Source organism: Lactuca serriola, chromosome 5, assembly GCF_051521515.1.
Source record: "Lactuca serriola cultivar US96UC23 chromosome 5, Lser_US96UC23_V15, whole genome shotgun sequence".
NCBI lineage: Eukaryota > Viridiplantae > Streptophyta > Magnoliopsida > Asterales > Asteraceae > Lactuca > Lactuca serriola.
This window is the reverse complement of record NC_136412.1, coordinates 312,368,730-312,395,226: the sequence shown is the minus strand read 5'-3', so window position 1 is coordinate 312,395,226 and position 26,497 is coordinate 312,368,730. Positions and strand designations below refer to the sequence as shown.

Genomic DNA, 26,497 nt, shown 5'->3' with positions numbered 1-26,497 from the left:
TAATTAAAATTATTTTTAACTTTCTAATCCTAGTTAAGAAAATGATTAAAACCCATTTTTTTTAAGGGAGAGAGAGGATACTAGGGTAGGAATAAACAAGCCTTCTACTTAAAACCCAATTTTATTTTTTTAGGTATTTTTGTTTTTTTCTTTTTCTTTATTTTACTCGGTGATTGGGAACGGACAGACGGGTTTTTTACGTTTTGTTTGGTCAATGGTGCCTTCAACACTGACAGATCTGATAATCATGATTAACATGCTTTAATCTTCACTCATCAGTTCTCGGTCACCCTTCCAACTATGGTGAATATGCAACGTTGGTGGCTGCGAGTAGGAGGAGGAGGCCGGAGTTATATAATGATTTTGTGGCAAAGATGGGGGAAACGTGAATGGGCCATTGCCGCAGTTGGATTCGCCATTGTTCTTCTAGCTTTCTCTTTCTTCCTTTCATCAGATTCATCCTCCCCCGATCAATTCTCCGGCACCACCGACACTGATTTCGTACCGCTCGTTCTCTTAAGAAATGCTGTTCAACGAGGCGCCTGTAATTCCTTTCTCTCTGCAACTTATTTACCTGTGAATTAGAGATACGTTTGAATGTGGTGGTTAACTTTTGAACTTCTTAATCCCCAAACCCGTAAGCAATCATTAAATCTTGAAGCAGATATAAATATTAGCAATTAGTTAATGGTAATTTTTGTACAAGGAGTAGAATAGGGTTTGTACCCTGTTGATGCATTGATTGAGTGATAGTGAATGAAGCATAACATTACTTCTCTTTGCAAAATTTGACGTGCAGATTGTTTAGATGGAAGTATTCCTGCATATCATTTTCAGAAGGGTTTTGGATCTGGCACTAGGAGATGGGTTCTACACATCGAGGTTATTGATCAACTATTAGATGCTTGCTCCCTTTACCCAAACAGTTTTAGCGTTTATGGTTGATGAATGATATTATTTGAATAAACCTTGGTATGTGCTTTTTTCTGGTAGACAATACGATAAATTACAATTAAACTACTGAGTCGAAGTTATTGGGCATGTCCACTTTTTGATAGCTTTTCATTTTCCATGACAATTATTGTTGGTATATTCCTCATTTGTTTATGGTGATCTTATTGGCATACAAGGGTTTGTCCCTAGGATTGTGTATTTAAGTTCTTTTTGCAAGTTTTCAGGATTCATCTCTTTCTTTTTAACTGCAGGGTGGAGGTTGGTGCAATACAGTAGCTTCTTGTTCTTTTCGTAAGGGGACTCCACTAGGATCTTCAAACTTCATGGAACACCAAGTTCAATTCTCTGGGATTTTAAGCAATGATCCATCTCATAATCCAGGTTAGATATGACTGACTATTGCTGTCATTTGGATTCTTGATTTAGGCATAAACCTTGTAAAATGGAAACTTTTTTACTACTTTTGACATCAATCAGGATGCAAAATGTTTGGCTAAAAATGTAATTGCACTAGTTGAAGTTGCAACCCTTAGTATCATTCGCATTAGGTTCTCTATCCTAAGTTTTTCATAGATTGATGTAAAAAGTTGCTACATTTTTATTAATTATATAAGCATTTAATGCATTGACACTTCAGATTTCTATAACTGGAACAAGGTCAAGATACGGTATTGTGATGGTGGATCTTTTGCTGGGCACCCTGAAAGTGAACAAAAGGTATGTTCTTTCCTTGGTATGAAATATTTCTTTCAATTTTTTCAAACATGCCACTTTAGTATAATAAATAAATAAATAAATATTTTGCCTCTTTCAATACTGCTACAGAATGATACTAAACTTTTCTTCAGAGGTCAACTCATATGGGAAGCAATGATGGATGAACTCCTGTCAATTGGATTATCTACTGCTCAACAGGTACATTTTATGGGGAATATATATATATATATATATATATATATATATATACACCCTTTCTGTAGTCAAGTAGAATTATATGATATTTTATTTGAAAAGCTGTTTGTTGATAATTTGCCAGGCACTTCTTTCTGGATGCTCAGCTGGAGGATTGGCAACACTCATCCACTGTGATGACTTCAGAGGAGTTTTGCCAAATGATGCTAAAGTCAAGTGTTTATCAGATGCAGGTTTCTTTCTTAATGAGTATGTTGTTCTACAATGACAATTCATTTATGGTGTATTGGTAGATGTAATATAATATTACTTGCTAGTTTTGTTGAAGATCTAAAAAAGTATTTCTATAAATTTGCAGGAAAGATGTTGCTGGTAATGCCACCATTCAGTCATTTTACCATGATGTTGTTAATCTTCAGGTTTGTCAGCTTATTTGTTATAATGTTGTTAAAGTCAGTATTTTATTTTATTTTATTTATTTTTTTTTTTGTGTTTTGAGAAATGCAGTCATTAATGATCCAATTTCATGTATCATGATGTCAGGGTGTAGCAGGAAGCTTGAAGAAAGACTGTGTTGCTAAAATGGAAGCATCCAAGGTGCCATTTCAATTTGTTGTCTTTATTCAAGGAATAGTAATTCTACATACATACATATCATTGAAATTTGAAAGTACATCTATATTTTTCACAATTAGTCCTTATTATATCAACTCATGTCTAATTTTGTACTATGTAATATTGATCCTTTCATGCAGTGTTTCTTTCCTGAACAAATAGTAAAAAGGACAAATACACCAGTTTTCCTTGTCAACCCAACTTTTGACTTTTGGCAGGTATACTTATTATATTGGTTAAGTTTTATTACTTTTTTTTTTTTTTTTTTTAAATATTATTTTGTTTGTAACAGATAAAACACATTTTGGTACCTGGGCCATTAGATCCTAATGATAGTTGGTACAAATGCCAACTCAGCATTCAAAATTGTGGTCCCGAACAGATTCAAGTACTACAAGGTATGAGATATATATATATATATATATATATATATATATATATATATATATATATATATATGATAAGTCTCATATGTGCAAAAGACGTAAATGCCCTCCTCATATGCAGGCTTTAGAAATTCATTCCTGAAGGCATTGTTGGAATTTGAGCAAATGAAGGGTGGAGGAATGTTTATAAATTCTTGTTATATTCACTGCCAAACATGGATGTCTGAGACATGGCATTCTCCAAATTCTCCCAGAATAAATAATAAGGTAATACTATATTATAATTCGTCCTACTTATGAAAGAAAATTATGATAAGTGAGTAAAGAGTTGATATTTTGTTTGTGACTTTGTGGTTGAATAATAGACTATTGCAGAATCAGTTGGTGATTGGTTTTTTGAGAGAAAAGTAACAAAATACATTGATTGTCCTTATCCTTGCAATCCTACTTGCTACAACATGGATTTCACTGGAAAACGATTACATTGAAGATGTGGATGGCATTCAAGTGTTGTATCCACACAAATGCTGCCAAAAAAAGGGAATCATCAATTGGATTTTATGTAAATCGGGTTTGGTTTATTGTTGTAGGATTTAACTATTTTGTGTAATTTGTTAGTAAATGAAACGTAGGAAAGGTATCGCATCAAAATGATCTTGTTTTTCCTTAATTTTGATTAAGATTATTTGAAGTTGTAATAATAAGTTTTCTAGTGTTTGATAAACCTGATTATGATTTTATTTTTGATTTTTTACTGACGAAATAATTAGATTTTGAGAAATATGATGTAGGAAAGTGTTGCTATGGAGCTAATTTTTGAAATTAAAAGTGGAGTTTTACAATATCCATGCGTTTAATCATTTTTTTTTCTTATTTAAAAACCATCATGGTGATCACTTTGAATCCTTTGATTGAGACCCACTGATATGCATCCAATAACTCTTATGGATTGTCATCTGAGCATTTTATTTTTTAACCTTTAAAATACGTTCAATTTAAAGTATTATTACATTTAAATTCTATTTTTAATTATTTTTATATGTATACACGTAATATTTATTCAAATATTGTGTAAAATTCAACTATTGCATTATATTTTATTCTACAATGTTGATTTATTATATAATCCCAACTTTAAACTATTATTAGGGAGGAGGGAGTCCTTCCCTCTAAACCCACTCAACCCACTGCCACATCGGCTTTTCTTTATTCTTTGTTTTCCAACCCTCCCAACCCACAACATATGAAACCCTATCTTTTCTAATCCAATCAACCCATTTAATATAGTTTTAAAGAAAACTTCTAACCCATGGGAAGCATGGGCCCTTTTCATAGTTTATATTAAAACAAAAAAAAAATAGTAATAAAAGGAAATAAGAGAACAGGTTATCAACCCCATAACATTCAAAAAAAAAAAAAAAAAAAAAAAAAAAAAAAAAAAAAGTAAAAGGAATCAATATTTTATGTTTAATTCTCATTCAATATGCAATTGAAACAAAATGGACGGGTTGATAAACCCACTGAGTGGAGTAAATGGATGAAACCGCTCAACCTATTGCTTGCTAGGAACCATATGCCGGCGGTACCTTCTGTACCAAAAGTTCAACCCCCCTGGACTCCTTCCTCCCTTATTGATTTATTAAAAAAAAAACTTTTAGGACGACAACACTACAAATTTTTGGTTACCCCATTTGGACGACGAGTGCTCTAACGGTATTTTCAAATTATTTTTCTTAAAAAAATTATAATTAGTACTCACAGCAAACCCTACGCACGCAGGTACCACACAGATACCGGAAAGAGCTCCCAAAATTGTAGTTTGAAGCTCCAATTTTTGGTTCATGTAACGCCATTAGAGACATGACAAGGGTTCTACAGCGATTCATATGCAAAACCCAGGTGTCATCTCATCTCATTCAACTCCAATTCGGGCCTTTCAACTCCACCACACAACGTCGATGGAAGAAACCAGCAGTCACTGCACAAACCCGCTTGGAGGACAGAACCAGAGACCTGAAGCTCGACAACCTCATGACTAATCTCCGTAAACTCAGCTTAATCCTAAGCTTCCACAGCCTCATGTCTGGTCGTAGAAGAGGACCCTTTGTTTCTGTTCAAATCATGTCTCGTTGGAACAGAATCGTTGGTCTAAATGTACCAATTGGTGGGTTCCTCCGAAAATATCCCCATGTGTTCGACGTATTTCCTCACCCAGTTAAGCGAAACATTTGCTGTAAATTAACTTCTAAAATGACTCTCTTGCTTCAAGAAGAAAGCAACGCGATTAGAGATATGGAATCAGACACTGTCAATCGGATCAAGAAACTTCTAATGATCTCTATCACAGGTACTCTCCATATCCATGCTTTAAGGTTAATCAAAAGGGAACTCGGTTTACCTGATGATTTCCGTGAATCGATTCTTTCAAAGTACAGCGAATTCGAGTTAGTAGATCTGGAAATAGTGAAATTAATCGACAGAGATGGTGTTCCTGAAGATTTAAAGGTAGCCGAAGTGGAGAAATGGAGGGAGAGAGAGTATAAAGAGAAATGGTTGAGCGAATTCGAAACCAAATACGCGTTTCCGATCAATTTCCCAACAGGATTCAAAATCAAAGCGGGATTCAAACCAAAATTGAAGGAATGGCAAAGACTTCCTTACGTTAAACCCTATGAACAAAAGGAGTCTTTTAGGGCTTCGAGCTGTGGAGGGATTGAGCGATTTGAGAAGCGAGCTGTTGGGATTCTTCATGAGCTTTTGAGTTTGACAGTGGAGAAGATGATTGAAGTTGAAAGATTAGCACACTTTCGTAGAGATTTTGGTATTCCAGTTAATGTTCGTGAGGTTATTCTGAAACATCCCGGAATATTCTACATATCGACAAAGGGTAGCACTCAGATGCTGTTTCTTAGAGAAGCTTATTGTAAAGATTGTCTTGTTTCCCCGAATCCTGTTTATATTGTTCGGAGGAAGATGTTGGATCTTGTTTTGATGAGACGTCGGAATACCAGAGAATTGACAAGTCAACCAAGGGATGTGAAGGAGAGTGTTGGTGGTAATTGGAATGGAGGTGGCGACTTAGAGGGTGATTTTGTAATTTCAATTTTAGAAAATTTTGATGATGATAATGATGATAATGAGGATGATCAGTAGGTTTTAGTTTCAATGATCAATTTATAGGGGCAAAATTCAAAAAAATAACAATACACTTTAATTTCCCTATCATTATAGAATATAGATAATGTAGTTTATCTTACCAACAATAACTATGCACTTGACTTTCTTTACCTATAATAACAACGAACCTTCATTTTTTTAGTGTTAATAGCAATATAAAATATGGAACTAATAATATGCTTACAATTGTTAGATCATACATTACTAGTATTGATAAAAAAAATTGAAATATTTGTTATGATAGATAATGAAATTTAAGTATGTTGTTATTATTGTTAAAAAGATATCGTATATTGTTGTTATTGGTAATAAATAAATTATGTTTTATAAGTTTTATGTTATATAAAATCAAAGTAATTATGAGATCTAATATACCTACAGATTTCACTTAGAAAAAAAAACATAAAATAATGGATTATGTTCTATAAACATATTGATTATATATAAAAAAATATATATTACCGATATTGAAAGCTAATTATGTTCTATAAACACATATTATATAGTCCAATCTATTACATGTTTGAGGTTTGACATAAGAAATGACTTGAAAATGAATATCGGGTATGCCTTTCACGGAATGGTTGAGACTTGAAACTTTGCGGTTTGCGTTAGGTTGGGTTACTTAATTGAACCTTATCAAGTTCGGATTTTAGACGATGACAAGTCTAATAAAAGTTGCGAAATTGAATATCCTCCTACATTTCAATTTTATTTATCATTCTATCATATCAAATGTTGACATGTGTCATATTTAATGACATATTTAATGAAATTGATAATATTTTAATTCACATGCCAATATTTGATATGGTATGAGAATGAGTAAGAATAAAATATAAAAGGATATTCAATTTCTCATAAAAATTTATTAATTTTATTAGATATAACAAGTGAAAAAAATATAAGAGGTTTATATTCTTATACTAGTTTATAACCCGTGGGAACCACGGTTACAAAATTAATTAAGTTTTTATAGTAAAAACTTAAAATTATTAATTAATTATTTTAAATAAATTATTAATTAAGAGTTTTTTTAGTTATATAAATTTTAATCATTGATTTAAATAAATATGTTAAATTATATCATTTGTATTATTTTTATTCTATTGTTATTAATTTAATGTAATTAAAGTGAAAATTTTAAAATTTGAAATTTGAAATGGAGTTGACAAGTGACATATATTAATTAGGAGAGATAATAAGGTGATACGTGGCAAAAGGAGAATAAAATATGTATTAATTAGGAGGCCTAATAATATGACACATGTTAAAAGAAAAATAAAATTATTCTTTTATTAAAAATAGAGTTTTTAGTATTATTTTTAATACAAATACACGTTTTTTTGGAAAGAAAACGTGTTAATGAAGTGGTCAAAACGCAAAGGTCTAACAATAAATTAAAGGAGTAATTGGGGGCGGATCTTCTTCAATATTCGTTCCCCTCTCCCCTCCACGTTGACGGACACAACTTTATGGTATCTCTCCCTAATCGACGGTAGTCGGAAACTGGCTTCAACTCCTCCGCATCTTTGTTTGATCGGTAATTTGCTTTCAGTTTTCCTTTTCTTATTCTTTTTGATTGATTTCAATTGGATCGTCAATCGTATTTGCGAACCTGACATTGTTAGCGGTTGATTTCTTTCATCTGAATCATCGGCGATATCGCTTCAATTAACAGGTGAATGTGAGTATTCAGAGCCATTTTCGATTGAATTTCCTATTCCTTTGAGGCTCAATTGGATGATTGGTTGAACGAATCGTTAGTTTATTAAAATATTAAATTCATTGAATGGTTTTATTAATAAAATATCAATCGTTTTGTCTTTAACCTGTTGGTAGAAGTTAAAATTGGAACCTATAAGATATTATATATAGGTCAATTGTGAATTGGATGGTTATTCCTTTTGGTTGGTGATTTTATTCCTGAGATGTTACATACGTTACGATCATTTCTTGGGTTTAGATTTACTCATAGGATGATATATAATTGGAGTTCTGACATAATCTGCTCTTTGTGCAAAGTGTTTGAAATTTCTATTCGTCTTAGCCATATAATTGCATCAGTTCTCTATAGGATATTTTCTTGCCCCTGTCCCTGAATGTTAGACTTTCATACTAGATAGAATGCTCCCCCTTCTTATGTTAGTAAATGTATTATAATAAATTTAGTGGTTAAAGGGATAATGGTGAGGCAACAAACATTGATCCGCTACCTTCTTGGTTGAGTTGACATGTAATCTGGGTATGGAAAGTTGTAAGCTGCAGCTTTGGAGAAGCCTTCTTTTAAGAAATAATTTGGTTTATATCTCTTCCACCTAGCTTCTTTTATTTCATTTTTGGTGTATGCATGTACTTATATATGCATATATGTATGTATCATATGTAAGACAATCTGAGTGACCAAAGAAGAAACTTTTACTATATCCTTAGCTTGTTGCCACTTTATAGGAATTCAAATATGTACATTAAGCATCTAGTAGTTGAAGTCTTTATACTGGCATGTCCCTAGTGGTTAGTACTACTATATTGATAAAAGAAAAATGTGATATGCAATTGCAGCTTGTGTACACTTGCTAGTGTAAAGACCAAATGGACGAGACATCTAAAGCTTCATCAGGGAAGGAGGTAAGATCTTGAATCTATCCATATGTTATATTATATCCTTGGTTGTATCACATACTATATATAAGTAAGCACTTGTTTCATCAGGAAGAAGTCATCAAGAAGAAGTATGGAGGCATTGTGCCAAAAAAGCCCCCACTCATTTCCAAGGTAAGCTTCCAGCTACTTGGAAACTATGGGCTTTAATGGAATTTTAACTTTTGCATTTGATATCAGGATCATGAACGGGCTTATTTTGATTCAGCTGATTGGGCTCTCGGAAAGGTACCCACTTTATTATTATTATTATTATTTTTTCTTGTAAGAATTTGTGATTAAAACTTGTTAATGTTGACAGCAAGGTGTAGAGAAGCCCAAAGGACCTCTCGAGGCACTTCGGCCTAAACTACAGGTATGTAAAAAATTTGTTGCAGTAGGCCCCGTCTGTTATAGAGATATGACGTGTGTTGACTGTGACTGTGACTGTGGCATTTTTTTTTTAATTGTGTTTATTACAATCCAGCCAACTCAACAACAAACAAGATATAGGAAATCTCCTTGTGCACCAACAGATGGAGAAGGTACATGTGATGCTAAATTTGATGTTCAATTTGACACGTAGTTTAAGAAAATTGTTTATGGTTTTTATTATATCTGTTTAATGAGCTTCAATAAAGATAAGTTGCTAATTATTTGTTGTTTTGGTTGTTTGAATAGATGGAAACAGTACGCCAGCCTCGGATGATGGGTCTATGAATGAATGAGAAAGTGATGTTGAATGTTGATCTTCTCTCTCCCTTTTTCATTTCATGAAACAATAGCTACAAACATATTGTGATACAAGTATGCAACTTGCATTCTTTTTTTTTTCTAAGTGTTTTTTGTTTTTTTTCTTTTCAACTTTAATCCATGTTTGAACTAGCTTTCCATTGGGATCTATGAACTGTGCTGCTGGTAAATGACTCTTTTGCTTTAACTTTTGTGTTTCATCTCTATACCTACACATTTTTTACAACAAAAAATACTCTTTTTTTAAACTTCTATGTATTGTCAAAAAACACTCTTCAACTTATTAGCTTTTTACATGGTTATTTTACATCTTTTTTTGTTGTAAAAATGTTAAAATATATGTACCAATACAAAACTAAAACCAAATAAACGACCCATTTACTGACATTGCCCCTATTGAAGACGAAATCAAAGCACAGACATAAAGACGAATATGTGGTGTTTGAGTTTTAATGTAGGATGTAGGGTTTAGACGTGTGTTTAGATAGTTACTTTAACTTGAAATGACATTAACCTTCTCAACAAATACAAGATACATTTGTGGATTTCTTCAAGTAATTTCATTTTTTTGATAAATTCTTACTTTTTTTTTTCCCATTGTCATATGATGTGGATGAAAATATACTTTTCAAAATTTCAATCTTTTTATTGTTTCCAAGCTTGTTTTTCTTACCTTATTTTATGAGATAGTTATCATACATATCAATGGTGACACAGAAACATAGTGAGAATATATGGGTGATAAAAGCCCTATGATTGCATTATCAACTTATTAATCTGCATTTCCATGAATTGTAACTTACATTCTGATTATCTTATCCTCGGAATGTATGACCAAAATGAATCCTTGCTCAAGTTCAATAAATATCATCCAAACCAAATTTTAAGCCAAATATGTCGCAAGCTTATCGATTTCATCTGGGCTTCCTATGAAAATCGGAGTGCGCTGGTGAATCTGTTGATAAACAAAAAAAAAATCTTAAAAATAGTTTGGTTGACCAAAAGAAAGTCAAAAGTTACTCGATAACAATTTACCTGGTCAGGTTGAATATCAAGAATCCTCTGGACACCATCAGTGGCTTTCCCACCAGCTTGTTCCACCAAATAACTCATGGGTGCACATTCATACAACAACCTCAAATTCCCACTTTTTGCTTTCTCATTCTTTGGGTTACCATAGATACCACCATAAAGCAACATTCTATGAATCTCACCAACAAGGCACCCAATATATCTCCCTGAATACGGTTTTCCATTTGGTCCACCTGGTTTTCGTAGATGGTTGAGGTAGTTCTGCAACTTACTATCCCAAAGATCAAAATTCCCTTCGTTAAAAGAGTAAATTCTTCCTGATTTTGGTATCTTTATATCCTCATGTGTCAGCACGAATTCTCCATATGCTGGATCAAGTGTAAATCCATGCACTCCATTCCCTATCGAAACCGTGAACACCACTGAGCTCGAATACAAACAGTATCCCGCGGCTAATAAGTTGCTTCCAGGCTGACAAACACTCACGATACACTTCTCTTTAGCCTCATCTAACTAATCATCAAAAAGTTAAAAAAAAAAAATGATCAAGTTATTCTTCCAACAATAAGCCAATCCACATTGTAACCGAAACTCCCAACACAGAAGTAATCCTAATCCATATTGGAAATGAAACTTTCATATTGCAGACACATACGTATGCTACTGAGACTCGAACCCTTGATCATTTATGTTAGTTTGAAAATGACAGTATATAAAAGGATTATGATGGTTGTGTTACCGTGTCATTGTCGTAATCAACGAGGCATTGCTCATCGGGAGCGTATATGCCGAAAATAGAACCGGTTGTCAAGGCGATGTCGATGTTAGCAGATCCATCGATTGGGTCAAACACAACAATGTAGTTCCCGGAATCAGTTTCTTCCACTGCCACAGGCACATCTTCCTCCTCTGATGCTATGATCCCGGTTCGACCACTTGATCTTAAACAATTGCAGAACAACTACATATATATGACACCATATATAGTTAAACTTTCAAAAAAAGGAAAACATATATAATATACCTCATTAGAGATGACATCGAGCTTCTTCTGGTCTTCACCCTGGATGTTCATGGTTCCCTGAGCCCCAGTCAGGTTGATAATGCTGGACCTTTGTAATAATGAAGCAATTTGCTTGCAAGCCAATGAAATGCTTGATAGAACTATGGTTAATTCTGCGTCGATATGGCCAGCTTGTTCTTGCTTTAGTAACCATGTTGTTAGGTTCTCCATTTCGTATCTGTTCTTTCTCTTGATAGGGGTGGGGGTAGCGGCGGGGCTGGTGGGACCAGCTCCGGTTCCGGCAACAGCTTGACAACGGAGAGAGATGGGCTTCCCGGTGAAATAGGGTTGTATTTCATGGTGGGAGGGACGGAGGTTGGAAATGGAAGTGGTGGTGGTGGTAGTTGAGAAGAGAGAAGACGGATGCGAAATTAGAATTGATTCAGCCATTGGAGTGAGTGTGAGGCCTTTGATCGGGGAACTTGTTATCTTTCTTTCTGTAACAAACGAGTGAATATGATTGATGCGATGAGAACAAAAGCAACCCCACCATCATCTCAAAACAGAATATACTTTCTTTCCAAAATCATAAGAAAAGTTCAAATTTTATTTTTATAAATTCAACATCACCAATACATTTTTTTTTAAATTAAAGAAAAAAGAATTAAAAGAAACGAACCATCAGTTTCTTGACTTTCTTCTACCCATTAAGATTTTTTTTTTTTTTTTTTTTTTTTTTTTTTTTTTTTTTTTTTAACTAGACAACCCAACTAAATCTGAGTTTTATAAATCATCAGCAATATACGAACTTAACCAAACCCAATTTTCTATTTTACAGTAAATTTCACTTGATGATTAAAATTTAAAACTTCTGGCCCTAAATTGGCAAGTATTACAGTTATACTCTATCTATACATGAAAAAGTATAAATTTTGATATTTCTTTTAAACCTTAAATAAAGATAAATATATTTTTTTTAATCTAAATAAAATACAAGCACCGAATAATAAGTTGACATATGGAAATAATTATAATGCTAGAATTTTAGATAATAAGATGAAACGGACAAATATAAAAGATGATATTGACAACTCCATATAAAATTGAAATAAACAACAAACTATAAACAAATATGTGAAATACAAAATCACTTAATGATGTATCTTACAAATAAAAAGTTACGTAGTGACATATCTTACGAACACATAAAATACAAAACTACATAATGAAATGGCATATAAAGGCATTACAAAAATAAAACACAAATTGAGCTATAATCAACTTTCATAAAACTTTGACTGTTTGACAATAGATAGTGTTTCTTATTCTTCACGTGACAAGTGCTCCATTTGTAATGGTATATTCAAATGCACAAGTTGCATATTCTTTAGCTCCCTTTCCTCCATTTTGCTATATTTCTCCGTTTTTAGCTCCTTTTCACTATCTCTAGTAAGCCTCGGTGCATGGAGTTCTATAACAATTTCGTTAGAAGCATTAAAATTTTATTTTCTTTTGATATTGTCCATGATGAGTCACACAACTCTTCTGATTTTGTCGTGGGACATGCACTTGTGACAATCACATGTACTTGTCAAAGTACTCCAAAAAGATGGTTGAAACGACACCATATGGGATATGGATAGAGAAAAGTCCTAATTTTTCTTATATTAGAATATGGGGATGTGAGGCTATGTGAAACGTTCATAATGGAAAACGTTTGGTCCACATTCTAAAGATTATAGATTTGTTGGATATCATAAAGTAACCACAAAATATCACTGCTACAATCTATTCGAAAACAAATTGTTTGGTACAAGGGATGCTACTTTCGAATCGTGAGCGTTTCATTCCTTACTCTGAAACCATTGTGATTTACTTTATTAATTTGGCCGTGAGATAGTGGACGCCCACGAGCAAATGGATGATCTAATTAACTTAGAGTAGGAGAGTGGGGATTTGTACCTCACTGACATGCCAATTTATACATATAACATGATTAAAGTTAATTAATGTTTTGATATAAAAGAGAGAAAATTACTAAACTAGCGATAATCACTGATTACTTATCAATTTTTAGCCAAAAAATACCACTTATCCTATTTTAGCCACCGCAACCGTAAGTTTATTAGGAAAACCTATGGTCAACGTAACAAAAAAAAAAAAAAACGAACTACTTTTTTGGGCAATGAACTACTATTTCAGGGATCATCTACTCTTTTAGGACCTATTGACCCATAGTATATAAGTATTAGTTTTTAGATTTCTTCATTTTGACTACTCTTTCAAGTTTTTGGTCATTATTTTATCTCAATGGAGCCTTCAAAGAACAACGATGTATGTTTTAATTCTTGTTATAATTTTAGCTTATTCTTGATTAGGACTAGGTTTTATACATATAATATTAAAAGAACAGAAAAAAATGAAACCGTAGGCTTCATACGAAACCTATGATGTACAAGTAGACATTGCACAGATTGTGCATCAAATGCTTGTACATCGTAGGTATCGTAAAAACCAATGTTTTTTTTTGAAGTTGCATATAGTTGTATTATCATGGACATATGATGATTTAAAAAAAACAAAAAAAAGGGACACCGTAGGTTTCATAAGAACCTACGACGTACAAGCAGTTAATGCACAATTTATGCATCGACAACTTGTTCACCGTAAGTTGTTATGAACAGTGGCGAGCATATATGGAGCAAATGGGGTCACAGGTCACTGCTCCAACTTTATCCACAAGTGTAAAAAAAAAAACTTTATTTTATATAGGTGCGCCTGTTGTCCAAAAAAAATTATAGATGCAACTCTAATCTTTAAGGCTAGGTAAGCCCACCACCGAGTTAAAAATAAAAATATTAGGTCACAGTCCACTTAAACCCAATACCCAATTCTCTAGTTATGGGTAGACCTGACAATGAGACAGGTTTGGAGCGAATCGACCTTGATCCAAACCCTTTTAACAAATTTCAAAATCCGATCCAAACTCGCTCCATAACCCGCAGAGTTTTGAATAATCAAACTCATACCCTTATTCACCGAATCAACAGATATCCAAACCCGTCCCGTAACCCGTAGGTTTTTTGAATAATCAAACACCTTTTACTTAAATCATAAAATCACATTTATTAAATAAAACTAAGTGTTGATTTAGAAAAACATTATTTACTTGAGGACTTTCTATTGGAATTAAAATCATTATTTAGTTACTTCTGATTGGTTTTTGACCGTCGATTGTATTGATAGAGAATAGCAATTACAAACTTTCTTCCGATTGATAAATGATCTTATTGATTTATAAATGAAACTGGTGATTACATGATGAAATATAAATGAAATGAAATCATGACTCTTGGGAGAAGACTGAAAGTCTAGAAGTTGAGTCTTCGAGTCCTATGTAAAAACAGTTTAGTCTTTGACATTTTCTCTTTGGACTTCCGATTGGAATTTAATGTAAACTTTAGGCAATATAAAATATAAATGTATAATTCTAAAATTTATATGGAGCGGGTTATAAACAGAGCGGATCGGTGATGATTCATACCTGACCCTTTTAATAAAAGGGTTAGTGGGTACGGGTCGTTAACGGGTAAACGAATCAAAAACTATGCTCCAAACCCGTATAATTGTTAAAGGTTTGAATTGGATCATGGTCAAAATCCGCTCCATTGTCAGGCCTAGTTATGGGTGTAGCCATAAGCACAATGGTACAAAGCAGGAAAAAAAAGAGAGCTCATCTCTGCCTCGATGTGAAGTTGTGACGGAAACATCAACAGGAAGAGAAAATTTTTTTCAAAAAATGTGTACTCGCAAATGTCAAATTTAAATATTAAGATGTAATAATCCGTTTAATGTACTATTTCTTTAAAAAAAATTATGTTATTATATTTGGACGAATTTTTTTTGTGCCAATGCTATTAAAAATGTCTGTGTCCGCCACTGGTTATGAAACCTATGGTTTTGGTCAATTTTTTTTCATTGTCGTTTTCCTTTTTAGCAACATTATAAATAAGTTGATTGTAAATTGTATATAATTGTATTATCGTAGGTCATACACCAACATTTGCCCAACTTATTCTTTTCATACCAACATCAAAATCTTTAATAGGATATGCTTTGTAGGTCTTCCAAAACATTACCTTCATTGTGTCGTTGTTTTTGAATTTAGCTGCAATATTGAAATACAAATGGATACCACATATTCCATGAAAGGCATGAGGAAATATATATGCAATTGATGTCACTATGGATGGAAAGATATAAATGTGAGGTCCTCCATGTTGTTTATACATTCGTGCAGTTTTTGAAAGAACCATGACCACGTCTGCGTACATTCATTTTTGCATATGACATAAGCAACCGACAATATTTGGTTCCGTTCGTCCATAGTCACTGCAAGCAACATCGTACCATTGAATCCACCCTTTAGGTGGCCTACATCAATTATTAGGGTCGACCGATAATATTTGAGGAAGACTTGTACCTAAAATAATTTATAATTGCATTAAAAATTAATTAGTAGGATTCATATGTAATATTTTTTTATAAAAAAATATTACTACTTATCGAGCAACCAAGCACAATATACATGAACTCAAACCGATATTCCTCATCAATTTTAATTTGAGTAACCGTTCTTGGATTATGTGACGAAGTTGTGCACATACGTTGAGAGTTTGGTAAATGAATCTTCTTTGGTACTTCTTAACAACAACAACGTATATTGTTTTGCCCGCCAAGCCTGTTGGTATGTGATATTGATTGAAAGTTTTGAATTGATGTCCCTGACAATTTCATTACCCCGGTAAACTCTCTGCCATACTAAAAACTACTTAGCTAGCATAAATTGCAGCGCTTCAGCGCTCACCTTACTATACTAAAAACTACAGAAAGAGAAGTCGAATCACGAGGGACCGAAATTCTCGGAGGATAAGAAGAGAAATACGCTTGAATCAAGAGAATGATGCAAGAAATATGAGACCATAGTGACTCTTATTTATAGTAATTAAATTTTCAAAAACAACCCTCTATATTTACTTAAATGACTAAACACCACTTTATAATACTATTTTAAATAGATTTAATGATATTTGTACTAAACTAATGTCGAAAGCACTCAAAATTAGTCTTATAACGAACGCATCTTCGATACCTTTCTAATGATATACATTTGTATATATATATATATATATATATATATATATATATATATATATATATATATATATATATATAGACGTATACATGATTTGCGCTTTATTTTAATACGTAAATGTGCTATTAAAATTTATAACACGTTCATACGAACTCCATTTTTGACGTTCTTTATATCCACGCGTTGGTATTTACGAGTAATACAACTTTCATTTAGACACCGTCAGCTAATTCTCATTCGATCCCCAATTTACAAAACTGTATCAAATTTATCGCGCTCGAAGAGTAGAGACCAAGTTTCATCCATATCTTTAACTTACGAGCTCTATTCTTGACGTTCTTTATATCCACGTGTTGGTATTTATGAGTACTACAAATTTCATTTAGACTCCATCGACTAATTCTCATTCTATCTCGAATTTACAAATCTGTATCGAATTTGTCGCTCTTAAAGAGTAGGGACTAAGTTTCGTCCATATCTTTCGCACACGAGCTCCGTTTTCGACTGTCTTTTTATCGTTGAGCTACTATTAACGAGACCTTAAACTCTCGTTTAGATTGTTTTGGTTAAAAATCGACCGATCTAAAATTCGAATTTCGGGCTATGCACTTCTATGCTGAATCTTAGAAACATCATAACTTCCTCATACGAAGTCAGATTTAGACGTTCTTTTTATGTGAAATCTCATTTTAACATATACTATGACTTTCGTTTAGTTTGCTAAGGCTAGATAGTATTTTATCGTAAATTCACTTTTTACGATTCCCGGTGTCGTACTGGTTTTGCCGTAAAATTTTGACGGGTCATAACTTCTTTGTTATAACTCGGATTTCAGTGTTCTTTATATGTACATAACCCTTGTGACATATATTATAACTTGGTCAAGATTATTTATTCTAGATAATCTTATATCAAAAAAAGTTATTTTTGACGCTTATTGTCTTTAAATTAACTAACCCGAATATGCGGGTGTTACAATAAGGTATTCAAAAAGTGGGTTTAGAAGCTTACCCTTGTGAATACTCTTTACATTGTCTAGTTTTTTGTTATTGTTTTGATACTTCATTTTGAGGTAAGGTATTCAAAAAGTCGATTTTTACTCTACCTTTATAAATATTCCACCCGATTTGGCGGTTACTTTATCCTTATAAATATTCAATCCTATTTTTAGTTCTTGTAGAGTAAACGATAAAACCTAACTTATGTTTTAGTTGCAACATTTCTATTGATAAAACCTGGATTACTATTGAAAACCGTAACTCTATCATGTTCTAGCAAGGGCTCGAATCTTTTCTTAAGAGATCGAAAGCACATGTTGATAACAAAGGTCAAACAGATGTGTAATAAATGTGATGTCAATAAATTCATACTACTAGGAATAATGAAATTCCATATACTTCAACATGGTTTTAGTCCAAATTATATTATATGTAAGTATCATGATGAAAATACAGTTCATCTGGTTGTAGAAGACATACCACGTAGTAACGAGATGACCGATGTTATTGATGATGTTATGGTGGGTGTGCTTGAAAATGATACTAACCGCGACGAAGGAACCTGTATATAGAGGGTAGCAATGTCGATGATAGATTTCAAAAAGGTGTTAGAGGAAGTCTAATTAAAATTATATCCTGGATGTTCGTTTTCGTCGCTTGACTTTTTAAGAAAGCTGATGCATATCAAGGTGATCAACAAATGGACTGATATTTCATCCGATCAGCTTCTTGAGTTGTTACAAACCGTATTTCCTCAAGGAAACAAGGTCCCCCATCACATTATGAAGCAAAAAGACACATAGAAAGACCGACTTGGGTTATGAGTCAATACACGTATGTAAAAATGACTGTTTTCTTTTCTGGAAAGAACAAAAGTTGTTGCAAACATGTCTAGTTTGTAATGAGAGTCGGTGAGTTAATGAAAATAAAAAGGGTAAGACAGTAGCTGATGAGGTGTTAAGAAACTTTCCCGTCACCCCCAGACTACATCGTTTGTACTGTTCTAGACACATAACTACATATATGATTTGGCATTGTACCGGACGATCTAAAGATGGTATGATGCTTCATCCCGTTGATGGTACTTCATGGAAAATTTTTGATATGAAGTATCCTAACTTATTGAGGGAGCCCCACAATTTATGCTTAGGGATTGTTGCTGATGATTTTAATATGTTTGGTAACACGTGTTATCCTCATAGCATGTGGCCCGTCATACTCACCACTTACAATCTTCCACCATGGCTATGTATGAAAGAGTCCTCCTTCATGTTGACCTTGTTGATTCCCGACCCCAATGTAACGTCCCAAAAATTCTGAGTAAAAATTTCATTTTAAGTAAGTTAAAACCATTCATTCATTATTCCAAATATACGATTAGAGTCAAAGTATTATCAAAACATCAAAGTAATTCGCAAACATTTAGTGTGTAATAGCTCGAAAATCCAGATATAGTTTTTCATTTTTAAAATAAGAATTAAAATCATAATTTGTTTCTCAAAATCCATTACATCATATCATATCAAAATATCAGAGTATCAATATCGATAAATGCGGAAATTGCTGGGAGTGAATTTTGCGCCATCAAGTCGGGCCCTTCCCCTTAGTACTGGAAGTACATGAAAACACCCAAATAAATTGTAAGCAAAAGCTTAGTGAGTTCCCAAAATATCACATAACATACAACCACAGAATACCATGCTACATACATAAGATTGCCATAGGCTACCCCCATGGTCTTTACCGAAAACTTCTTCATTTTTAAAATAGGAATTACAATCATAATTTGTTTCTCAAAATCCATTACATCATATCATATCAAAATATTAGAGTATCAATATCGATAAATGCGGAAATTGCTGGGAGTGAATGATGCGCCATCAAGCCGGGCCCTTCTCCTTAGTATTAAGAGAGATCATGAGGATTTCGAGTTAAATTGGTCTAAAAAGAGCATATTCTTTAAAATTGAGTATTGGTCTTCTCTGCAACTGAAGCACAAATTTCGATCTTATGCACATTGAAAAAAATGTGGGTGAGAGTCTTTTAGGTAACTTTCTGATAAATGATAAGTCTACAGACACATCGAATACTTGGACGAACTTGAAAAAAAAATGAACATTTAGAAAAGTAAATGGTTGAAAAAGAGTGACAACAAGTTCCTTAAACCCAATCCATCATACCCGTTCACAAAAATTGAACACATTAACTTTTTTTTTAAGTTTATAAGAGATGTGAAAGTGTCGGATGGGTTTGGATCTAACATTAGTAGGAAGTGAATGAAAAAATACTAACGCTATTGGGTTGAAATGTCTTGATTATCACATTCTTATGCAATGTTTGATACCTATTGGAGTTAAAGGGCTTTTGGCCAAAGGTACTTACATGGCAATAGTAGAGCTTTGTATGTTTTTAAGAAACTTCGCTCGAGAACAGTATCGGTGAAGGATATGAAAGAAGAGAAAGCAAACATTATTAAAATATTGTGCAAATTAGTAGTGATATTCAAAAGGTATATGAAGAGGCTCGGTATGTATGAGATAGATGTATCCATTCGAAATGTATATGAAAAAACTAAAAAACTATATCAGAAACAAGGTGAGACCGGAAGGTTCTATAGCTGAGGGTTATGTCGCTAAAGAGGCATAATCATTCTGTTCGATGTACCTTGAAGATGCCGAGGCTCGATTCAATCGCCTCAAAAGAAACGAGGATGTTATCATAGAAGAAACAAAGTTATGGGTGTTTCAGTCTAAATGTCGACCGACTAGCACAAGGAAAATGAATAATCTTAGTTTAAAGGAGAGAAAACATCTATAACGGTTTGTGCTTGATAGTTGTGAGGAAGTCAGAAAGTATATTGCGTAAGTGTTCTTATCTTTTAATTTATTGTCTGTTTTTAATTTCTCCCTTTTTACTAAATATATATCTTTTTTTCATCAATGTAGTGAATTCAAATCATCACATTGTAACATCCAAAAAATCACAATAAAATTTTCATTTTTCAATTTAGTAAAAATCATTGTTTCAGTCAAAACCCAAGTCATAAGAACCAAATATCCAAATACAAATATCCTAAGATCTGAGTATCATAAAATCTCCAAAAACATATCACTAAAGGATGTGTACGATCATGCCTTCTCTTTGCCCCGATCATCAAAAGTACCTGAAACATAAGACTTAAACTGTAAGCCAAAGCTTAGTGAGTCCCCCCAAAATACCCCACACAACAGAACATATATAAACATGCATGTTGGGTCCACAATCATCGTACTGGATTACCCTTGGGTCCACAACCATCCGGTTGGATTGCCCCAGACCCAATCAATCATCAGACTGTAATGCCTCTGCCCAATTAGTCATCAGACTAGAATGCCCCAGTCTGTTGGCTCATATACATAGTAGTAAAGTCTCAACCCATACCACACTATATTGACATATGCAACAGATAAATCATATAACAACACAGATAATCATACATATCTACATATCACCACAACATAGCAACTGTTGGATTAGTGTCTAAGTCCATAACTATTTTGGTATGTACTTGACCCGATGGTGCATGGTCCTTTTGGGTTGCCTTCACCAAAGCAACTTGATAGGATGAATTATGGAGAGAAAGGATTAAATATGATTTATTAATATATTATGGGAATAATATATTAAAGGAGAAATCATATTGTTTAATTAATATTAGTCAATAATTAATCGGTAATTAGTTTTGTGACTAAAAGAGATTAATTAAACTTAAGGGACTGGAATTGTAATTATAAGATAATTGCAATTTGGGCCATGGATTGCCTTTTATTATAAGGTGGACGAATTCTATGGGGGAAGCCCATATGAAATCGTCCAAGGCTTTAAGAAAGGGCTCCATGGGTTGCTTAGGGCTTAAGCAACTAAAGTAGGGTTTCCTTGTTAGATAACCCTAATTGCCTCACTATATATAGATCCCTTAAGGACCAAAAACGTGGCTAAGCTTCTTTCTAGGGTTTCACACGAGTTTTGGCAGCCTCTAACCTCTCTCCTCTTCATCCTCTTGCTTATGGTGTTTGTGAGCCATTAGAGGAGTGACACTTGTGACTCTAAGCCTTCCAAAGTCAATTCAAGGAGGAATTGGGATTGTTATTACTACATAACAATCAAGGTAACATCTTAAACCATATTATATGTTAATATCGATTTCCATATGCTAGAATTAGGGTTTATAGTCTTGGATAACTTGCATGTACAATAGAGAAACCTAGATCCAAGCATTAGGGTTTGTATGAGCACATAGGATGTTCTTAGGACCAAAACCCTTCAGTGGTATCATAGCCTAGACTGGTTTCAATTGTATTGATGCATTACATGTTCAAAAAAATTCGATTTTTGATGTTCTGGAGGCTGGACTCGCCGAGTCCATAGCTGAACTCGCCGAGTCCATGCAGACTCGACGAGTCCAAGCCTGACTCGACGAGTCAACTCGTCAGATGGAGTATATCTCGGGATTTCTTGCTGTTTTTGCTTTGGGATAGTTACCTTATCATATTAGATCAATATAAATCCGATTTTATGATATATTTGACTATATTCTTGATCTAATTGAAGATATTTATCAATTAATAAAATATTTGTTTCCTTATGTGATAATTGATTAATTATTTTGATTAAATTTGTAAATTGTTTTGCAAGAAATCATTAAATAAATCAAATATGGATAATTATGTGATTAAATGTTAATTTAGATTATTTGTTATTTGATCCTTATGTTATGAAATGTTTCATACTTTCCCCTTTAGGTTTTATAGTTTAAATTTGAACCCAAAAGTTTTGTTGTTTTGAAATTTAAATAGTTAAAACCCTAATGTTTTGAAAAAAGGTTTCAAATCTTGCCCTCAAGTTTTGGAATTTAAATTTTGATTAAATGGTTTAATTTTGATGTATATTTAAATTCTAAACCCTAATATTTTGAAATGTTTCAAAACTTGCCCTCAAGTTTTGGAATTTAAAAGTTGATTAAAAGGTTAATTAGGAATGTTAAATTCTAAAAACCCTAGTATTGTTTGAAAAGTTCAAATTACACCCTTGTGGTTTTATTAATTAATTAAGGAGTATAATTAAAAGAGGTTTAATAAATCCATAAAAGTTTAGGTTTAAAATTTAATTGAATTAAAAGTATAATTGTTAAATTTGACCACCTAATATTTTAAAAGTGTAAAATACACCCTATACTATATATATATAACATTAAAAGTCTAACATTATATATATGTATGAGTAAAATTCAGTCTTACCGTTAGTAGGCCTCATTCACGAAGCTGGTCTATAAGGGGTGTTTAAGGAAATTGCCTATAAAATGACGATTGAATGGGTATCCACTCTTACCCACCGCACTCTTGACTAGTGGAGGGTCGTTAGCCGAACAGGTAGGATAGGACGAAACCTTCCATTATAAGTATAATGAATTATTAAAGTAACTAAATGTTTTCATAAAATTCCCAATCTTAGTTACTTAGGCAAAAGTGAATTGATGCAATTCCATGAAATTACACTTTGTGCCCTTGCAAAGACGTTAGTGGAGCGTGTGTGGTTTACCGGCACACTAAATGGTTCTAAGCAAAGGTAGCAAAGGGTGACTCAATGTTTGTCATAGTTCGGTGGAGCGTGTGTGGTTTACCGGCATATCGAATAGGTGACTGTAACATGTGGGGGCACCATGTAGTTTGCATGGTTATTCACACCCGCTTTGTGATCCTCGGCATCCCAGTCACAAACAAGAGGGGCATATCAAAATTTAAACATGCCATTGAAACGTTCAATGAATCGCAAAGGATCTAGGAGTTTTCATAGATTTAAAACTTAAATTTCTTTTTTGTTTTTCGTGGTGGAAATTAGTGAATCGTCATTCACTTACCTTCAAATATTTTGCAATTAGGGTTACGGCATCCCTCTCCCGAGTTGTAGAATATTGTGTTGGGTCCTAGCCTTAGTATCTCATTTGGGTGATTTGCTAAGGACTCATTCAATCAACTAACTTGAATTCGTTTTCTCCCGTATTGTAGATGTCAAAGTTCGACAACTATGGTTTTCCCAAATCCCGTGGAACAAGCATTCCACATGAAGATGATATTCCACGATTCGATCGAGGAACAAGAGATCATACTTCACTTCCTCCTCCTCCTCAAATTATTCTCCCTAACCCACAAGTTCAAAGCCTTGAAAAGTTCAATATCATTCAAGCCCTTTTGGTAAGTAAAATTGGTGTGTGCACACGTCCTAGGGATGAAGTCACACATTGATAGGTTAAGAATGTTGGGATCCGTTGTCTGTGAGGAAATGGCTGTTGATTGGGTTCTTCAGTCACTTCCTAACTCATATAGTGAGTTCCTAAGAGAGTACTATATGATAAACCGCGACGTGACCCTTATAGATCTCACTTATATACTTATTGCTGTTGAATCTGAAATGTTTTGTCGCAATAGAAAAGCAAAGTTGATTGGTGAATCTGCCTTCAAGACCTCTATGGATATAGACGATGGCAACGAAAGACATGCTATGATCGAAAGGTTTGATCATAAGAGAAAGGCAATGTCTGAAGTAGTTCCATGACATGTTCCAAAAGAGTCAATTTGCTTTTATTGCCAAGAGAAAGGGCATTGGAGACGAAGCTGCCCCATTTACCTAAGAGATCTAAGAGATGGGAGAGTCGAAATGTATGGCTCTAATATAGGTAAAAACCATTAACGAACTCTTTTAAGCTTCTATTCTAGATTCTTAATACATAATGTGATAAGATTACAATTGATGTTTTGTAGGATCGAAGAAAAGAAAGGAAGCTTAAGGGAAGAAGTGAGCAGAATCTAACCGTGAAGGAATGGATTTCGATCGCATTTCTCGAAGATTAGATTCTTAAGCTACTACTTAGAGTTAGAATTAGATTGCTAAGAAAGATGTATTAGCATAAGTTTTTCAATGAGTTGCATTGTAAGGACAAATTTTTCCGCATAAAATAATTTTTTTTATATATTATCCTTGCAATGGCGTATATGAAAAATTGATGTTAAAATGTTTCTATTAGCAATAATGGATTTGGTTCTTATTATGTTATTTATGGAAAGTCGAGCGTTTACCAAATATGGAGAGTTTCTCATCGCCCAAGTTTCAATTGGACAGAAACTTGGAATCATGCAACTTGGTTGCATGATGAATGAGAAATTTCATATTTTGGAAATTAGACTAATTCATTGACAAAGTGTCAAGTGAAGGACTAGGAGATCGAGCACACAAAGTTGCGTGTTGATCAAGTCCACCATAAGAGTAACAATGATATTCCTCATGATTTACTAAAGGTTTAGTAAATATGATTATACTTACAAGATTAAGTGTAATTATGAATTGATTGAAAAGGTTTAAATCAATAGCAAAACGAATAAGAAGAATCAAGTAGGCAGAAAGATAAAAGTTTCTCCATTCTAAGAAGAAGGGAGAGTACCTTTTATGCTTTATGATAGGTCTTAATGATTAAGAACCATATCTCAATTGATCATCTAAGTGAGTCTTAGTACAATTGAATGTCTAAAAAAAGAGGAATCAAGAATTGAAGAAATGGTTAAATCGAAAAGTCAATCATACTTCGTTCCAAAACAAGTCTCAGAGTTAAGATTGTGACATTGAGTGATAAGTATAAAGAAGGTTTATAACATTCATTAAATGTGGAAAGTTGTGATGTCTTAGATAAGACAAACACCAACTAGGACCAATTTATGAAGTGTTTTGATAAAAGCTACACTAACTCTTGAATATTTGTTTGTCAAGAAATGGTTATTGAAAAGAGAATCTTATATGTCAAGGAGTCAGTGGGAGTCTTAATGGTCTTGAAAGGTTTCAAGAACTAATCAAGAATAAACCTTATCGATCATCACTAGCACACGAGTTGAGGTTTACAACCTATCGTGTTGACATTATTTTGTTTCTGTGCCGTTCCAATTAAGTTAATTATGCATGTGAATTCTATGAGTTCTCACTTGAATGCATAAAAGACAAGGACCTTGATCAATGGAAAGTACATTGATAAGAAAAGGTGAGCTGCTTTACTACTTGGAAGACATGGTGGGCAGCTGTGCTACCATAAAGGCAAGAAATCGAGATCAAGAAAGTTCGATCCATATGAGTTTGAATTTGTCGTAAACTTTGGTTTTAACAAATTCACATGGATAGGAACAAATACACCATTTAAATCTAAGTGTCATAAGATTTCCTCCTTCATGAAAATGATTGTGAGGAAATGCTTTCACTAAGAAAGATTTAAGAAGATAGTGATTGTAAAATTGCATTCTCGAATTTGATTCACTACAAGAAAAAGACCCTTTAACGACGCGCAAACCACGACACTCATTGATTAATGTTACGCAAAAGAGAGCAACATTAAAAAAGTGTCGTCTCTTCAAAAAATTTAAAGATTTACGTCACACATTATTGCGTGCCCTTAAATTAGTGTCTAAACAAAAAAAGAAAAAAAACGGAGGGCACCTATAGTAAAAATGTGTGTCGTCTAAGGGTGTCGCTTTATAAATTTTAATGGAACGCGCGTTCCATCCTTTAATAGCAGGGGGGAAATGAAATCCTAAAAAATTAAAAACCCCGCGTTTCATCCATCTTTTAGGCTTTCCATGTAAACCTTAGACCTCATTTGCAGGTTTCGTTCTCTGATCAAGTTGTTGTTGTTCGGGAAGGAATAATGAATTCATCCTCTCCACTAGTCGACAACCTTCACTCTTTCCTTCTCCTTTTCTCTGTAAACCCTAATTCGCCTCCACTACTACCGAATCCCTTTTGTTTATCCTAAAGGAATAACACAACTAAGCTCGTATCTCAGATCAAGTACTCCGGC

The 26,497-nt window shown here is 33.5% G+C and overlaps 4 protein-coding genes across 6 annotated transcripts; 3 read left to right on the top strand and 1 right to left on the bottom strand.

Moving 5' to 3' along the window:
• Positions 1–178: 178 nt before the first annotated feature.
• Positions 179–3,607, top strand: LOC145054964 (pectin acetylesterase 5-like). Its single transcript, XM_079003236.1, has 12 exons — positions 179–544; positions 800–882; positions 1,206–1,335; positions 1,592–1,671; positions 1,780–1,869; positions 1,991–2,115; positions 2,225–2,285; positions 2,410–2,463; positions 2,622–2,699; positions 2,774–2,879; positions 2,989–3,134; positions 3,233–3,607. Exons 1-12 carry the CDS (start codon positions 301–303, stop codon positions 3,353–3,355), a joined length of 1,320 nt encoding a protein of 439 aa, XP_078859362.1. The 5' UTR covers positions 179–300; the 3' UTR covers positions 3,356–3,607.
• A 718-nt stretch (positions 3,608–4,325) lies between these two features.
• On the top strand, positions 4,326–6,092 carry LOC145054963 (protein ROOT PRIMORDIUM DEFECTIVE 1-like). Its single transcript, XM_079003235.1, has 2 exons — positions 4,326–4,580; positions 4,647–6,092. The coding sequence occupies exon 2, from the start codon at positions 4,728–4,730 to the stop codon at positions 6,018–6,020; it is 1,293 nt and encodes a 430-aa protein (XP_078859361.1). The 5' UTR covers positions 4,326–4,580; positions 4,647–4,727; the 3' UTR covers positions 6,021–6,092.
• A 1,339-nt stretch (positions 6,093–7,431) lies between these two features.
• LOC145054962 (cAMP-regulated phosphoprotein 19-related protein) lies at positions 7,432–9,624 on the top strand. Of its 3 annotated transcripts, none has more exons than XM_079003231.1 (7): positions 7,432–7,587; positions 8,607–8,672; positions 8,757–8,819; positions 8,886–8,933; positions 9,007–9,060; positions 9,172–9,229; positions 9,366–9,624. In XM_079003231.1, exons 2-7 carry the CDS (start codon positions 8,637–8,639, stop codon positions 9,410–9,412), a joined length of 306 nt encoding a protein of 101 aa, XP_078859357.1. In that variant the 5' UTR covers positions 7,432–7,587; positions 8,607–8,636; the 3' UTR covers positions 9,413–9,624. The 3 variants fall into 3 exon arrangements, with proteins under 3 accessions (XP_078859357.1, XP_078859358.1, XP_078859360.1); XM_079003232.1 differs by lacking the exon at positions 7,432–7,587 and adding an exon at positions 7,600–7,731; XM_079003234.1 differs by lacking the exon at positions 7,432–7,587 and adding an exon at positions 7,614–7,725.
• Positions 9,625–10,159: 535 nt separating this feature from the next.
• On the bottom strand, positions 10,160–11,984 carry LOC145054961 (fructose-1,6-bisphosphatase, chloroplastic-like). The gene is made up of 4 exons (XM_079003230.1): positions 11,494–11,984; positions 11,209–11,430; positions 10,473–10,982; positions 10,160–10,392 (listed from the first exon to the last, which is right to left on the bottom strand). The coding sequence occupies exons 1-4, from the start codon at positions 11,920–11,922 to the stop codon at positions 10,321–10,323; spliced, it is 1,233 nt and encodes a 410-aa protein (XP_078859356.1). The 5' UTR covers positions 11,923–11,984; the 3' UTR covers positions 10,160–10,320.
• Between the last annotated feature and the right edge of the window lie 14,513 nt (positions 11,985–26,497).

Bases quoted from the DNA above. Each gene is read 5' to 3' on its own strand.
- LOC145054964 (XM_079003236.1), top strand. From the start codon at position 301: ATGGTGAATATGCAACGTTGGTGGCTGCGAGTAGGAGGAGGAGGCCGG. The intron at 2,700-2,773 runs GTATACTTATTA...TGTTTGTAACAG, and splicing joins CAACTTTTGACTTTTGGCAG to ATAAAACACATTTTGGTACC. The intron at 3,135-3,232 runs GTAATACTATAT...GTTGAATAATAG, and splicing joins CTCCCAGAATAAATAATAAG to ACTATTGCAGAATCAGTTGG.
- LOC145054963 (XM_079003235.1), top strand. From the start codon at position 4,728: ATGACAAGGGTTCTACAGCGATTCATATGCAAAACCCAGGTGTCATCT.
- LOC145054962 (XM_079003231.1), top strand. From the start codon at position 8,637: ATGGACGAGACATCTAAAGCTTCATCAGGGAAGGAG. The intron at 8,820-8,885 runs GTAAGCTTCCAG...ATTTGATATCAG, and splicing joins AGCCCCCACTCATTTCCAAG to GATCATGAACGGGCTTATTT. The intron at 9,061-9,171 runs GTATGTAAAAAA...ATTACAATCCAG, and splicing joins CACTTCGGCCTAAACTACAG to CCAACTCAACAACAAACAAG.
- LOC145054961 (XM_079003230.1), bottom strand. From the start codon at position 11,922: ATGGCTGAATCAATTCTAATTTCGCATCCGTCTTCTCTCTTCTCAACT. The intron at 11,431-11,493 runs GTATATTATATA...ATATATATGTAG, and splicing joins TCGATGTCATCTCTAATGAG to TTGTTCTGCAATTGTTTAAG. The intron at 10,983-11,208 runs GTAACACAACCA...TTTGATGATTAG, and splicing joins TTGATTACGACAATGACACG to TTAGATGAGGCTAAAGAGAA.